This window comes from Malus domestica, chromosome 15 (assembly GCF_042453785.1).
Source record: "Malus domestica chromosome 15, GDT2T_hap1".
NCBI lineage: Eukaryota > Viridiplantae > Streptophyta > Magnoliopsida > Rosales > Rosaceae > Malus > Malus domestica.
In genome coordinates this window covers 55,218,681-55,234,298 of record NC_091675.1, presented here as the reverse complement: position 1 = coordinate 55,234,298, position 15,618 = coordinate 55,218,681, and the positions used below count along the sequence as shown (strand labels likewise).

The window sequence follows — 15,618 nt, the reverse complement described above, 5'->3', positions numbered from 1 at the left end:
GTTGTTCCAATTTCTCAATTCTGCTGCCTTTTAAGAATTCATTTGAATACCTTAAGCAGATATAACCAATCTCAGAATGCCACTTGATTCATCCAACATTCGCATTTGCTAAACTTAGCATACAACCAACGTTCTCTTAATCTTTGCTTCACCGACTTAATACGTTTACATGCTCTGCTCTAGGCTTAGAGTATACCAGAATATCTTCAATGAAAATGATATCTATTTATCAAGGCATTATTGGAATACTTCATCCAATAACTCATAAAACAGCATGAGTATCCATATAGCATCACCAAACTTCATAAAGACTATAACGAGTCCAGAAAACCATCTTATGATCAATGTCACTTATAATATTTAATTGGTAGTAACCAGATCTCAATTCAATCTTTGAATCTTCGCAATTACTTATGAGCTGGTTAAATAAACATCAGTACATCACCATGGATAACGGTTCTCAATCGTTACCCGACTCCATTGTCTATAATCAATGAACAGTCTCAAGATCCATTTTTCTTCCTCACCAACAAACTGGGCTCCTCAAAAGTGTTGTACTAGGTTGAATAAAACTTTTATCAACCAATTCTCTCAACTGAATTTCCAATTCCCTTAACTCATCCTGAACCAATCTCCAATATAAATTTATACCTGGCAACAAATCAATAATGAACCTCATATCTCTGCCTGAAGGCAATCTAGGTATACTTTCAAGGAAGACATCAAGAAAAGTCTAACTCTTTCGACATTATTCACACTACTCCAAACAACATCATTTAGCACCACATGAGCTAAGTATTTTTGACAGCCTTTCGAAAACAATCTCCTTGCTCTCATAGCATAAATAACAGCCTAACTCAATCCATTTTGCATACTTACAAAAGTAATCTCTGTTCATCCAGATCGATGGAAAGTACTGGTTTCCCGTAACATTCCGTCTTGTCACAATTATAACCAACCAATCTAATGGAACAGAATTAACTGATACAATATATATTCTATTATTATTAAGCATTCTAAATAAGTACAATACTAACATAAAATAATCTACCGGGTTGCTTGCTTAACGAATCCACGAATGAGTTATTAATATTACGGTCTGCAGCCCGCAATACTGATAAATCATCGTTGTCTCGATAAGTAGGCAACCACTCTCAAAGATATAACATTACTATTTTGTTACTCAATGCAAAATACATACACTCGTCTCAACTACATTTATTTACTACTCTCTAGGTAATAACATACATAATAAGAAATATATCAGCCGAAGTCAACTAGAATGACCAATACGGTTGATTCAACTCTTATCTCAATAATACGTCGGCCGGATCCACTCCGCGTGGTCGGTACGGCCGAGCCTATAACTCACCAATTTCTCATGTGTCAATCGAATCCACTTCTCATGGTCTGTACGGCTGAACATATAACTCATCAAATCTCTCTGTACTCACGGTCAATCCGACCAAACTACTAAATCCATAACTCTGCTGAATCAACACTATGATGTCATAGAAAACTGTTGTGTACAACTGATTCTAGGGACGATTCACAATTCTGTGTCCCCTCTGTTCACATAAACACATTCATTAATTTCACACTTCCCAAAGTGTTAATTTTGTACCTGCTGCACAAGGTACATTTCCTTTACTCGAGACACCTTGTCTCAAATATCGGGGATTACCAGTATATCCATCACTTTTATTCTGACCAGCGACATTAAAACCTCAGCTGGAAAAATTAACTCTAGCTTCACTTCTTTCGAAGCTCTGAATCTTTCTATATCCTTGATATGACGAATCATTAACTTTATCGTCTTCTTTTAATTCCTATTCTTTTCTTATTCTTCTTTATTCTCGTTGCTCATGTTCTCAGAGTCCTCAAGGCTCAACAACATCTTGTATACTCCTGGTAAGAAGTACAATGGATAGTGGTCACCCAAAATACCACTTCCCTTTTTGCCACCCAGCTTAAAACAACATAACACCTCCACCAAATTAACAACAATATCTGGATGCAACGAGGCAAGTCTGAAAACTTTCTATAATATCCCTCGATCATCACCTTCCTTGTCTCATATTTGTAAACTCTTGTTTACTACCATCGATAAATGCCGGAGGGATAAACTTTTCCTTTAAACAAGTCCTTAAACAATTCTCAATCGACTGATTCCTCTGGTGACAACAATTCATACTCCTGTTTCCACCAGGATACAAATTCATAACCAAAATCAGGTAGTCGTCTCGACCCACCTGTCAGAAGGAAATTTCCTTTAACTTGCATATTCCGAAACATCTTTTCCAAACGGTTAAACCGTCACTTCGTTCCCTCAGGTTCATCATTTCATAAGGTGATTCAAGTTCAACTCATTACCCATCTTAAAATGTCCATTTTGATAATATACCGAATCACCATAATAATAGTTTCCCCCAACCCGCTAAATCGGGGAGACTAAGTTCCTCTAACTACGTGGTTTGCTACGAGGCGGTGTAGTTCTGACAGAATTCACTAGAACTTCTCAAAATGTCCAAGATTGCAACCATGCTCTGATACCAACTGACACACCCCGTCCCGAAGGAGGGCATGCTGGCCGTCACGTGAGAGTGACGTAACCATTTGCACAGTACGAAAGCTTTAAGATACAATTTATAAGTTGATACACCCGAAGGTGCGTCCTAATTTGGTCCATTCTGTCAGAACACCGTCGAATTCCTCGTAGTCACCACACCTTTGTGATTCCTGAACCTGGAGGGGCGCAAAACCAAAATTGAGTGGGTCAGTAAAACAATTCTTTTTCCAAATCCAAACATTTCTCAAAACGTTGTAACCCCTCTCCGTAAAACCTGTATACTTTCCCAGAAATGTAAAATATAAATATACATATATATTCTCAAGACTTCAAGTCGTTAACTCAACATTTTCATAACAATTATGCCATGCCACATCATCTCAACATTTCTCATATTAATTATGCCATGCCACATCATCTCAACAGTAATAAGGTATGAATGCATCAACATAATCATATCAGGTGCAAGAAAGTAATCAACCGTAGGCCCTCTAATAGCCCTGTACGGTTGAACCTAGAGCTCAAAATCTATCATTATCACTCTACCGGAGTCACCTCTGTGACCCGTCCGGCCTTCTGCACGCAAGTTACGCTCTAGTGCTTCTCATAAATCATCTGTGCACATAATCTAAGGTCACCCACCAGTCGGAATCTCACTAACACTCTCGCGACTGGTCTGTCGTACCCACTCCGCGTGGACTGTACGACTAGCATCTACTTGGATCCAAGGCGAGCGTGCGATGCGGTGAATACTATAAGCACTAAACCATGGTGCAGGATTTGAGCTCAATATATATCATCATCATCATAACAGTAATTAAATACTCATCTGTGCGTCCACCGCACCATTTCATACATATGCATCATAAATCAATTCTTACCTGTGCGTCCACCGCACCAATTCATACATATGCATCATAAATCAATTCTTACATGTGCGTCCACCGCACCAATTCATACATATGCATCATAAATCAATTCTTACATGTGCGTCCACCGCACCAATTCATACATATGCATCATATATTAATTCATGCATGGCATTTCAACTCACATTTCTATATACTTTTCATATCAATTCTATGCATGGTATTTCACTTCCCGTTTTTCCACATAACTCATATGCATTTCATTTTAAACATATTTTCATTTCAATTCAATTTCTGGGAAACGTCAAGTATATATATATACGGAAAACAAAACTGCCCACTCACCTGGAGTTCGTCCAACAACTCCCTAGCACCACACATCAAGGCGTCATGACGATCGCCGCCTAGAATAGTAATCAAATCCAGGCTCAGAATTCATATCGATAGAATACATAACTTATATAAAATACGTCACTACGTTGATCGATCCGGAAGATCTGCCACTCAGATTTTAAATCCATAACTTCCAGAGGTCCACATTATACCTCTAGGACAACATCCTAAAATTTCATTACCATCCAACGGTCGGATCTCCGTCAATTTCCAAAACTAAGTGACGGTTAACATTTTATATTATGGACTTACAATTCCAATTCCGGAAGATCCGTAACTCGGATTCCCAATCCGTAAGTTCCAATAATCCTCAAATATTACGTATTACAACGTATCAAAGTTTGGTGACGATCCAACGGTCGGATCATCAATTCACATTTTCACCTAAATGTGAAAATTATAAAACGTTATTTGAACACCTAACCAACAATCCTCAAAACTTTCTCATACGGTGTTCAATTTAGGTATATGAATATACCACAGTGATCTACTCGACGTCACGGACGTCGACATATTTTTAAAATAATTTTATTTTTTATTTTTACTGTAGCACCTTCTTCTTCCTTGGGTCGCCGGACTGGTTTTTCCGGCGGCCGTTTTCCGGGCAGTTTTTTAAATTGCCATAACTTTGTCATTTCTCAACGAAATCAAGTAATTCAAAAACGAAAGTTGTAGCCCTTGCAGAGACAAAGAGAATGGTACCTTGAACAACACCTAGTTCGCCGTGGTTTGGCCGGAAACTGCCTCGAAAGCCTCGGAGGTCGCCGGAAACTGGGTATTTTTCAAATGAGTATAACTTCTTCAATACTCAACGAAATTGAGTGAAAAAAAAAGGAAAGTTGTAGTACTTGACGAGACGAAGAGATTGATACCTACCTCGACTCCTAACTCGCCGAGGATTCGCCGGAAAACGCCTCGAAAGCTCCGGCCAAACTTTGAACTTGTCGATCTCCGTGTTCTTACGTCCAAAAACTTCCAACGAAGCACTCCGAGCTTCCTTGGGACCTCACTAAGCTCGCTGTGATCTTGTTTTAGCCTAAATCGTAACCATTTAAAAGATCATGAACAGTACCATTTCACGAGTACTTTGAAAACTAGGGTTTTCCGAAGTAGAACTTACCTGAAATTGATGTCTACGTGATCGTGGAAGTTCCAGGAGTCCAAATGTGGTCTTAACTTGGACGTTGGTATAGGTTTTAGGTGGTTTTGGTGGTTGCCCGTGCGTTCGAGAAGAAAAGAGAGAGTGAGAGTTTCTGAGGAAGAGCTAAGGAAGAGAGAGAGAGTGACTGAGGAGATGAGAGAGAGACAACAAACGGGAAATGGGGAGGGATTTAGGGTGTAGGACCCTACCTAAAGTCCAAACACAAAATTATTAGTCCAAGTTTAAGTTTAATTAACAATAACTTAGGAATTTTAGGTAAAACCAATACCAAAATTACGCACCTTAATCCCGTTTAAGGGCATTTTCGTCTTTTCACGTCCTCGGAATTAAAATTCCAGGACGGGCTGTGACAGTACTACTATAAGTTCAATATATATATAATTTACCAATATGTACTACTATACGTCTTACCTATATATGTAAATTTATGATTAGCAAATAATATATATTTTGTAGGTAAATTAATAATGAATCAAATAACTATCTTTTATTTTTGTCAGTAACTTATTGTTCATATATTATTACATATATTTGACACATTTTATTATTATAAGATATGTACAAATAATAGGTAAATTAACTTCGAATCAAATAACCTTGTTTTATTTTGTAAGTAAATTAATTTTGAATCAAATAGCATTCTTTTGTTATGTAGGTATTTTATTTTGTATGTATCAATATCATATATATATATTTGACACATTTTATTATTTAGGTAAATTATTTTGGTTGTATTTTGCATATATTAGGTTTGGTATTATGTAGGTAAATTATTTTTCATGTATTTTACATATCTTGGGTAAATTTTTTTTTTAAGCAATCTAACATTTTAAAATTTTAATAGTAGGTGCACTATTTGAATCAAATGATTTTATTTTTTGTAGGTCAATTATTTTACATGAATTATATATATATATATGTATGTATATATATATATATATATGTATGTATATATGTGTATGTGAAATAATTTATCTACATTAATATGTAAAATATAATTTTATTGACTTAATTAAGCATGTATAATAACATATATTAGACATGTTTTATGTTATTATATATTAGGCAATGAATTTATAACGTTAGTGGTTTTTTTTTTTTTTTTGTAAACTCATTAATTCTTCCTTACAATCTGCGTGACATTAATTATATACATCAAACATCCAAATATGGTTTATCAATAAATTAAAAAAAAAATCAAATAGGGGTATTTTAGGCATTCGGAATTTTTAAATGTGTAAAGTCAAACATAATTAATGAATTTGTTGATGTGGAATCTAGTCAATGGGTTTTATTCAAGTAAAAAACCTATGTAGGGTTTTATGTAGAGAAAATTAAGTTTTAAGGGCTAAAGTTATATTTTCAAAAAAATATTTAAAGCAAATGTGCACAATTTGAACAAGCTCATGCCTAGTGGAATCAATGCTTAACAATGTGAAATTTTTTGTTTCAAATTGTGCACATTTGCTGTAAATGATTTTTTTTGGTTTGAGAAGTATTTTGGATAGGATAGCTTAATGGTATAATGATTTTGTTGTAATGAATATTTTTCAATTGCAAAGTTTCGAGCCAATCATGGATGTCTTGCAAGTGAAATGACTTTATAAACAAATGTAACCCTTATTTTGATTGATACAATGATTTGTTGCTCGAAAATTTTCTATTGATTGAATAATTTATTTTTAAAAATGCCCAAAATTTATGCGTTTGGATTAGAGTTGTCAAAAATAAAATTCAGACTTGTTTAGTGTGTAGGCTAGAGAAATAAATGTGTAAAACTGAAATGTCTAAAATACCCTTAAATTTAACATTCCATTAATAGAAGTGGCTAAAGTGAGACAAAAGAGTTGAAAATATCAGTTTCAGGGGGCAAAGTGAGACAAAACCAGTTTCAAGGAGTAAATTGAGACTCAATGGCAGTTTTAAAGGGCATTTCAACTAATCTCTACTAATTAATAAAGAGAGCTGCTAGACCTACCCCGTTGTCGTATTTCCCCACCCACGTTATATTTACACCCACTATAAAATGTTAAAAATTAAAATGTTATTTCCCCACCCACTATTATTCCTAAAATAACCCTTTATATATATATATATATAATTTTTTTTTTCAACTCAGCTTTCTATGCTGCACTTTCACCATTTCTCAAGTCACGTTGTTTTATTTTTCTAATTGATTCATGTTTTCATTGTTTTATCGAACTGAGTTTAGTCAAGTTAATTACAACATCATGCTTCATGTTTCTAGTTCGATTGATCACGATACACTATCCATTATTGCCAAATTGTACGACAACGTAATACGAAATCGTAGATACAACACATTCAAATAGGAATCAATTTGATGAATGATTCAAGTTCGAGTTGCCGTGTTGCTGAATTGTCTGATCAAATGGACATAAAGGTAAATCAGAATTTTGACAACTCCTAACAAATTGCACACAAAAAATTATGTTTTCTCTAAATGATTTTGCTTTCTCTGAATGAAAAGGGATGAGAATGATGAGAGATGGGAAGGATGAGTTAGGGTTTAAGGAAGACAAATAGTCTAAAGAGTTATCAAACCCAAACTTTTCTTTTTTATTTTTTATAAAAAAAAAAAGCAATAATGCAAAAGATGGTAACTAAGGTCCTTATTAGTCATTTTACAAATGGACAAATTTGTAATTAAAAAAGTCATTAAAAGGTGGATGGGAAGATAAAACATTGGGGTGGGAATAACAGCTCTCTTAATAAAACACTCATTGTCAACTAAAACTCTATGAAATTACCAGTTTAACCATCTAATTAAAACAAAACATGAATAAGAAATATGAGGTAGAAATGTAATTTCATACAACCAAATTTTGCTATTTTTTTTTTCAAAGCCTCACTTACATGTAATTCTAACATATCTCTAACTCAAAAAAAATTTAAAAAAAATTCCCACTCCCATATTCTTTATCCTCTCTTCCTCTCTCCTTCTATATCGAAAAGTTTTTTAGTTGAGCATCATAGCCATGTAATACTAACAGATTTTATTTAAAATTTCTCTTCGTTCCTGTTTCTCTCTTATCAACTCTCCTGGACTTCTCTCTACAACTCTCTCGCCTAAAGCCTCTTCAACCGTCCACCTCCTCTCACATTCTCTATCATTCTCTTCCTCTCTTCTTCTATTTCAAAAAACAAAAATAAAAAATTTGGGTAAATTACATAATACCCCATCAGGTTTGAGGTCTATTATTTCACATCTCGGTCTGGGCCCTCACCATATCCCCGACTCGACTCCACCGTAACACGATATTGTCCGCTTTGGGCCCCGACCACGCCCTCACGGTTTTGTTTCTGGGAACTCACATAAGAACTTCCTAGTGGGTCGCCCATCATGGGATTGATTTCGCGCGAACTCGCTTAACTTCGAAGTTCCGATGGAACCTGAAGCTAGTGAGCTCCCAAAAGGCCTTGTGCTCTGATACCAAACTAACACATCTCGACCCGGATTGTCCTCTAGGACTCCGAATCGAGTTGTGCTGGACGATACCTGGAAGGTGACGAAGCCATAAAGTGTGGTGATGTGGAATATGTGAATAAATTTATACCTAAAAATGCCTAAACACGAGAGTGCGCTGTGAGCGGGAATGAACCCATTTCACATGTAACGTCAGAGTATAAGTAAAGTACAGTAGAGTGGATTGAAAATCATACCGTCGAAGGTAATCTCCAATACCAAGGCTTGCCACGAATCCTCGTCGATACGAAAACTAAGCTACTAGAACTTGGAGGGATAAAAAAAAAAAAAACAAGAGTGAGTGGGCCTGAGTATAAAGCTTTAATAAAGACCTTCTAAACGATATAACCCCTCGCTCTACTTGTATAATTTCTAGGAAATCATACTACATATAAGTATGAAGTCAAATGTAAATCAACATTAAATCCAAAAATAATCCAAAATCACTACATATAGGCAACAACATAATAAAATCAGGTGCTCATCAATCTATGATAACCCAAGAGTCGGAGTTGCCTAACGCAACCTATACGACTCATAAATCAATCTATGATAACACATGAATCGGAGTTGCCTAATACAACCTGTACGACTCATAGGCAGCCTGTATAATAGTGTTGGAGTTGCCCATTGCGACCTGTACAACAATATCGGAGTTACCTATCATTGCAACCTACACGATAGTGTCGGAGTTGCCTATTGCAACCTGTACGACAATGTCGGAGTTGCCTATTATTGCAACCTGTACGACAATGTTGGAGTTGCCTATTGAAACCTATACGACAATTTTAGAGTTGCATAAAACATAAGTATAGTCATGTCATCAATCAATCATTTCAAATAACACCATAAACTCACCTGAACTTACCTACGCGTCCCGCGTTCACCTTAGCATTTCAAAGCATTCACAACAATTATATGTAGGTAATATGCATATGGATATGCCATAATGCAATCTAAAATTCAACCATATCATAATATTTTAGATTATGATATGGCATAAAATGCATAATTCAATTTAAAAGCGCTTGTGGAATTATCAATCATATATATATACGATAAAAAGGAAAAGACCCACTCACCTGAGGTTTACGCTACGACTCCCTAGCATGAATATCGAGACATCACGAATGATCCTCACCTAGAACAATTATTTAGTCACGTCTTAGAACTCTTATCAATAGAACAAGTAACTTACATAAAACACATCCCAAGAACGTTCTAGAATGATTTGAGACCCATTGACCAAAAGTCAACCATTGGTCAAAGATCAACGGTAGGATCCACAATCCTATGTAACTCAATCCGGAAGATCTGCACAATTTGGTATCAGAGCCAATCCCTGGCCGGATGTGTGCTGACGAGGACGTCGAGCCCCTAAGGGGGTGGATTGTTACATCCCACATCAACCAGGGGAGTGAATCCTCTAAGCCTTATATGTATATTCCCATCTCTACCTATCACGAGGCCTTTTGGGAGCTCATTGGCTTTAGGTTCCATCAGAACTCCGAAGTTAAGTGAGTTCCCACGAGAGCAATTCCATGATGGGTGACCCACTTGGAAGTTTTCGTGTGAGTTCCCAGAAACAAAATTGTGAGGGTGTGGTCGAGGCCTAAAGTGGACAATATCATGTTACGATGGAGTCGAGCCTAAGATATGGTGGGGGATTGGACCAGGATGTGACAATTACAACCTCATACAACATCTTTAAAACATTTCACTTTCATACCACCTACTATTTTATTTCAATATAGTACATCCGTTACATTTTTCATCCATTAATCCGTTAAGAGCTGACGTGGCTGCCACATTTGTGCCACATAGCTGCCAAATGTGTGCAACGTGGTAATTTTTTTTAAATAAAAAAAAACCAAAATCTTCTCAAAAAATAAAAAAAATAAAACATAGAAAACGAAAAACCCACCCTTCGTCTAGCTAAAGGCAATCGACATGGTTTTATACATCAAGAAAACTGCCTTCCCTCTCCGAATCAGGTCGGAAAAGCGCCTCCGTTTTGTCGTATCTGAAGTCCATAAGTTCGTGAAAGCCATTATCAGAGAGAAAAAGCGGGATCTGAGCAAGGCAAAGTCATTTGAATCTGTAGATCTGTTCCTCGGGTTCTTGAGCTCTAGCCGCACCGATAAAAAAAACCATGAGTGGAGAACTAGAGCTTCAGGGAGCAGCGTTGCCTGAGTTGACATCGAGAGGAGGTTACGATGAGGTGAAAGAGAAGGTGCAACCCACGCAGTGCTGTTACAGGAGTATGAAGATGTCAAGCCAGGAAGCACGATTCTATGTGGTGATGTCAAGCCATAGTAGAATTTTTGGAGGTTGAGGGATTGGTAGTCGAGAAGTTTCTGGGCTTCTGGGTAAGTGGTGATGAAGATTTGGAAGCCCCGGTTGAGAAGGAACCCGTCGACGACATCAGTTCGGACGCTGTCGCCGACGGCGTCGGAGGCTTCGAGGAGGAGGAAATGGGTGTTTTGGGAGTTGAGGTGGGTGGCGGCGGCGAGTCCCCCACCTATGATAATAACAGGGGACTTGGGGTTTGGCAGGAATGGGGATTTTAGGGGGTTGATAGTTGTTTGGAGAAATGATTGGGGTGTGAAGGAAGAGATAGGTAAGGATGGGGGTAGGATGTGGGGTTGCGATGAAGGATTTATGGGTTTGGGCTTTTCTTTTTTTTTTTTATTATTTTTTATTTTTTAAATTTTTAAATAGGGTAATATTATAATATTTTTAATGTATAAAAAAATATTTTTTTTGCCACATGGCTACCACATCAGCACAAATATGACAACCATGTCAGCTTTAAATGGATCAATGGATGAAAATGTAACAGAGGTATTATATTGAAATAAAATATTAGGTGAGGTATTAAAGTGAAATATTTTAACGATGTATGAGGTTGTAATAGACCTCAAACCTGAAAGATATTATGTAATTTACCCAAAAAAATTTCTCACACATTTTATGTGTGCCCATATGCTAGTAAGCCATAAAAAAACAAGAATCCAAGTGATAAAAAATAAAAAATAAAAATTCAGGGGTAATATTCCACGTACCCTAAACGAAAAATGAAAAAACGAAAAAAATCCCAAATGAAAAATGAAAAAACGTTCACAAGTTGGTGTAATCAGCAAACGTACCCTTATCACTCTCTCACGCGCCCATATTGGCCCTCTTACGCCCGAGACAGCCACCACAAGCCTTAAATCACTGCATCGGTAATTTGCTTTGTATTTTCACTTTTATTCCATTTTATTCGGATGTATATCATCTTTTGGTCAAAATTTTTATGATCTGATCCCTCAATCACCAGTGTTAGGGTTTTGGCAATCGAAATCAGAGGTACAATTTTAGGGCAGGGTGGGTGATGGATGATTATCAGGAGATGGAGAGGTTTGGGATGGAGGAGGATTACGAGGACGCCCAGTGGATCGGCGGCGAGTTCTATTACCGCAAGCGCAAGGACAAGCCCGTCCAAACCAAAGACGACGTCCTCTACGGCATATTTACTGCCGATTCCGATGACGACGATGACAACGACGGCTCCAGAAAACGCAGGAAAGACCGAAGGGTCGACCTCACCAAGCCCGTCAGTTTTGTCTCCACAGGAATCGTCATGCCCAACCAGGAGGTCGACGACAATTCAAAGCAGCAAAACGATGATAAGCGGCCTGGCCTCGGCGCCACCAATGGCCTTGGATTTGGTGCCGCTACGGGTTCCGGTTTAGGTTTTAAAAATCCGAATTCGGATTCTTTGGGTGGCGAGGAGGAGGAGGAGGAGGTGGAGGATGAGCAGAGTTTTTTACCGACGGCTTTTGGGAAGAAGATAAAGGAGGGAGCGGAGAGGAGACACAAGGAGAGGGAAAAGATGAAATTGCTCAAGCTTACTAGTCGTCAGTCTCAGAGTAGAGGAGTTTCTGAAGAACGTCAATTTGCAGGACTAGGAGCAAAGGGCGGTGGGGATGGGGGTCTGGGGGCCTTCGAGAAACACACCAAGGGCATTGGAATGAAGATGCTTAAGAACATGGGCTACAAAGGAGGCGGACTTGGGAAGAACGAGCAAGGCATTCTCGCTCCTATTGAAGCCAAGCTGAGGCCAAAGAATATGGGCATGGGTTTCAATGATTACAAGGAGACGGAGGTCAAGCGGCCTAGCTTGCAAGAATTGGAAGCTGAAAAGCCGAGCAAGCCTTTGCCCGCTGCCACCTCCACCAAAAAGAAGCCTTCCTGGAAGAAGAACAAGACTAACAAGGACCATTATGTCTCTGCCAAGGAGTTGTTAGCCCAGAAGCAGGAAGAAGGCACAGAGGTCCTTGTGCACAAGGTGGTTGATATGCGCGGACCTCAGGTTCGAGTCTTGACCAATCTGGAGAATTTGAATGCCGAAGAGAAAGCAAGGGAAGAGGATCTTCCCATGCCTGAGCTACAGCACAACGTCAGGTTGATTCTGGACTTAGCTGAGCTCGATATCCAGAAGATTGACAGGGACCTGAGGAATGAGCGGGACACGGCCATCAGCTTGAACCAGGAGAAAGAGAGGTTGGAGACGGAGGTGGCCAGGCAGAAGCAACACCTGGATAACTTGGAGGATATTAGGACCGTCATAGATCGACTGGGAGAAGAGAATAGCATGGGAACATTGACGCTGGACTCCCTGACAAAGGGCTTTCGTGACCTGCAGAAGAGATACGCCGATGACTATAAGTTATGTAACTTGTCTTGCATTGCCTGCTCCTTCGCTCTGCCTCTGTTTATTAGGATGTTTCAAGGCTGGGATCCTCTTAGGAACCCCTCGCATGGGTTGGATGTAATATCTTCTTGGAAGGCTTTGCTTCATGGAGAGGGGGAGAGCGAGCAATACCTGGATATTTGGGATAGCTCAATGTCCCCTTACACCAAATTGCTTTCCGAGGTGGTGGTACCCGCCGTGAGGATTGCTGGCGTCAATACATGGCAGCCCAAGGACCCTGAACCCATGCTTCGCTTTCTGGAGTCTTGGGAGAACTTGCTGCCTCCTTCTGTCCTTCATTCCATACTGGATATGGTAATCTTTCCTAAATTGAAGGACGCAGTTGACTTGTGGGAACCTCACCGGGACACTGTTCCCATCCATGTGTGGGTGCATCCGTGGCTACCACTCTTGGGACACAAGTTGGAAGACTTGTATCACACAATACGATTCAAGTTGAGTAATGTTCTGGGTGCTTGGCACCCAAGCGATGGATCTGCCTATACCATACTCTCACCGTGGAAGAAGGTGTTTGATGCCGCGAGTTGGGAACAACTTATGTATAGATTTATAGTACCCAAGTTGCAGCTTGTCTTACAAGAATTCCAAGTGAACCCTGCAGATCAGACACTTGATCAATTTAATTGGGTGATGAGTTGGGCTTCTGCTATTCCAATTCATCTAATGGTAGATATATTGGAGAAATTTTTCTTCACCAAGTGGCTACAGGTTTTGTATCACTGGTTATGTTCGAACCCGAACTTTGAAGAGGTTTTAAATTGGTACAAAGGTTGGAAGGAACTCATTCCTGAGGAGCTTCATGCAAATGAAAGTATCCGGTATCAGCTTAATTGTGGTCTTGACATGATGAATCGGGCTGTTGAGGGTATGGAGGTGGTCCAACCTGGTTTGAAGGAGAATATTAGCTACCTTAGGGTGCTTGAGCAAAGGCAATTTGAGGCACAGCAGAAAGCAGCAGCAGCAGCACATGCAAACTTGGGTGGCACTGCTCAAATGGATGGCATTGGTCACGAGATGAGTTTGAAAGATGTTATTGAAGCCCATGCGCAGCAAAATGGGCTGCTATTTAGGCCTAAGCCTGGGAGGATGCATAATGGTCACCAGATGTATGGCTTTGGTAATGTAAGCATAATAGTTGATTCCCTAAATCAAAAGGTATATGCCCAAACAGAGGAAACTTGGTCCCTTGTATCCCTTGAAAGGTTGCTGGACATGCACAATAATTTACTTACAAGGAGACGCTGAGTTTTAAAAAGGTCTTTGAAGAGTTGGAGGTGTGTGTGGTGACTCTGGAGCGAGAATGGAGCTAATGCATTAGGTTGTAATGCAGCATGCCTAACTCTTGGATCGAGAACTCAAAAATTAACTTGTCATACTTTTTCAGCTTGTCTTTGGAAGCCGGAATATCTGCTGTAAGGAATGGTATTTGCAAAATCTAACCTTTTCATTCATTATTTTAGTTTTGCAGTTGGATTCACTCCAGTTACTAGGTTGTATAAATACATCTTGCTATTATAGTACCAACGATTTTGATTATTGCCCAGTTTTCATTGAAATGTCTGTTTTTGTGCTTATAATCCAAACTAACATGCATGCATGATTATCAATGTTTTGGGTGTGCTGTGGCCTCTCTACACACAGTTTATGATTTTCTTGGATGTCTTCATAATAGGAGAGCTTATGCAGTTTTTAAATGTAGCAAAAGGTTGAAAGTACGGTGCATAGATTCAGTAGTGATGGTTATACTATCTCATCACTAGGAATGACCAGGAGTGGAGTTTTGGCAGATACTATAGTCTTACTCAGACAAGTTAAATATGTTTTGTTTTTATGTCAAATTATGAAAAAAAAGAAACATAAGTAAGATAAAGAGCGAAGTGAGTGAAGATTTGTGGGGTATAGTGGGATTTTCGGCGTCTTTAGTCATTCTGTGTCTCAATTTCTAAGCTTATGTTAGCTAATCAGTGTTCTAGTTTTCTGTTGATTCATTGTTATGTTGAGTAGTCTTTTTGTGGTGCTGCTCTTCTTCTGTTCGGTGTTGTGGTGTTAGTATTATCTTGGACATGTGCAAAGAAGGCCTACTGACGCTCCGATTAGAAGATGCGACTATGGGACAGAGGTTCAGGGCCGAAGGGGTAGAGGAAGACCTAGGAAAACTTTGGAAGAGACCCTAAGAAAAGACTTAGAGTACTTGGATCTAACGGAGGACATGACACAGGACAGAACACAATGGTGTTCTAAGATTCATATAGCCGATCCCACTCAGTGACTTGGATTTTCTAAGTCTCCAACCGAGAAGTTTTCCTCACTCGGGAAATTAAGGGAACACTACCTCAACCTATATGCTCCACTCACAAAGCTTCAACATACAAGCTTCAA

The 15,618-nt window shown here is 38.8% G+C and overlaps 1 protein-coding gene and 1 long non-coding RNA gene across 2 annotated transcripts; one reads left to right on the top strand and one right to left on the bottom strand.

The window, feature by feature from the left end:
• Positions 1 to 2,679: 2,679 nt before the first annotated feature.
• LOC139192407 (uncharacterized) lies at positions 2,680 to 5,139 on the bottom strand. The gene is made up of 5 exons (XR_011576552.1): positions 4,952 to 5,139; positions 4,708 to 4,867; positions 4,534 to 4,602; positions 3,784 to 3,842; positions 2,680 to 2,745 (listed from the first exon to the last, which is right to left on the bottom strand). It is a non-coding gene; the product is annotated as an uncharacterized lncRNA (long non-coding RNA).
• Positions 5,140 to 11,619: 6,480 nt separating this feature from the next.
• On the top strand, positions 11,620 to 14,775 carry LOC103402279 (septin and tuftelin-interacting protein 1 homolog 1-like). Its single transcript, XM_017323275.3, has 2 exons — positions 11,620 to 11,707; positions 11,803 to 14,775. Exon 2 carries the CDS (start codon positions 11,857 to 11,859, stop codon positions 14,482 to 14,484), a length of 2,628 nt encoding a protein of 875 aa, XP_017178764.2. The 5' UTR covers positions 11,620 to 11,707; positions 11,803 to 11,856; the 3' UTR covers positions 14,485 to 14,775.
• The last annotated feature ends 843 nt before the right edge of the window (positions 14,776 to 15,618 follow it).

What these genes read in the sequence shown, in the direction of transcription:
- LOC103402279 (XM_017323275.3), top strand. Translation starts at nt 11,857, where the DNA reads ATGGATGATTATCAGGAGATGGAGAGGTTTGGGATGGAGGAGGATTAC.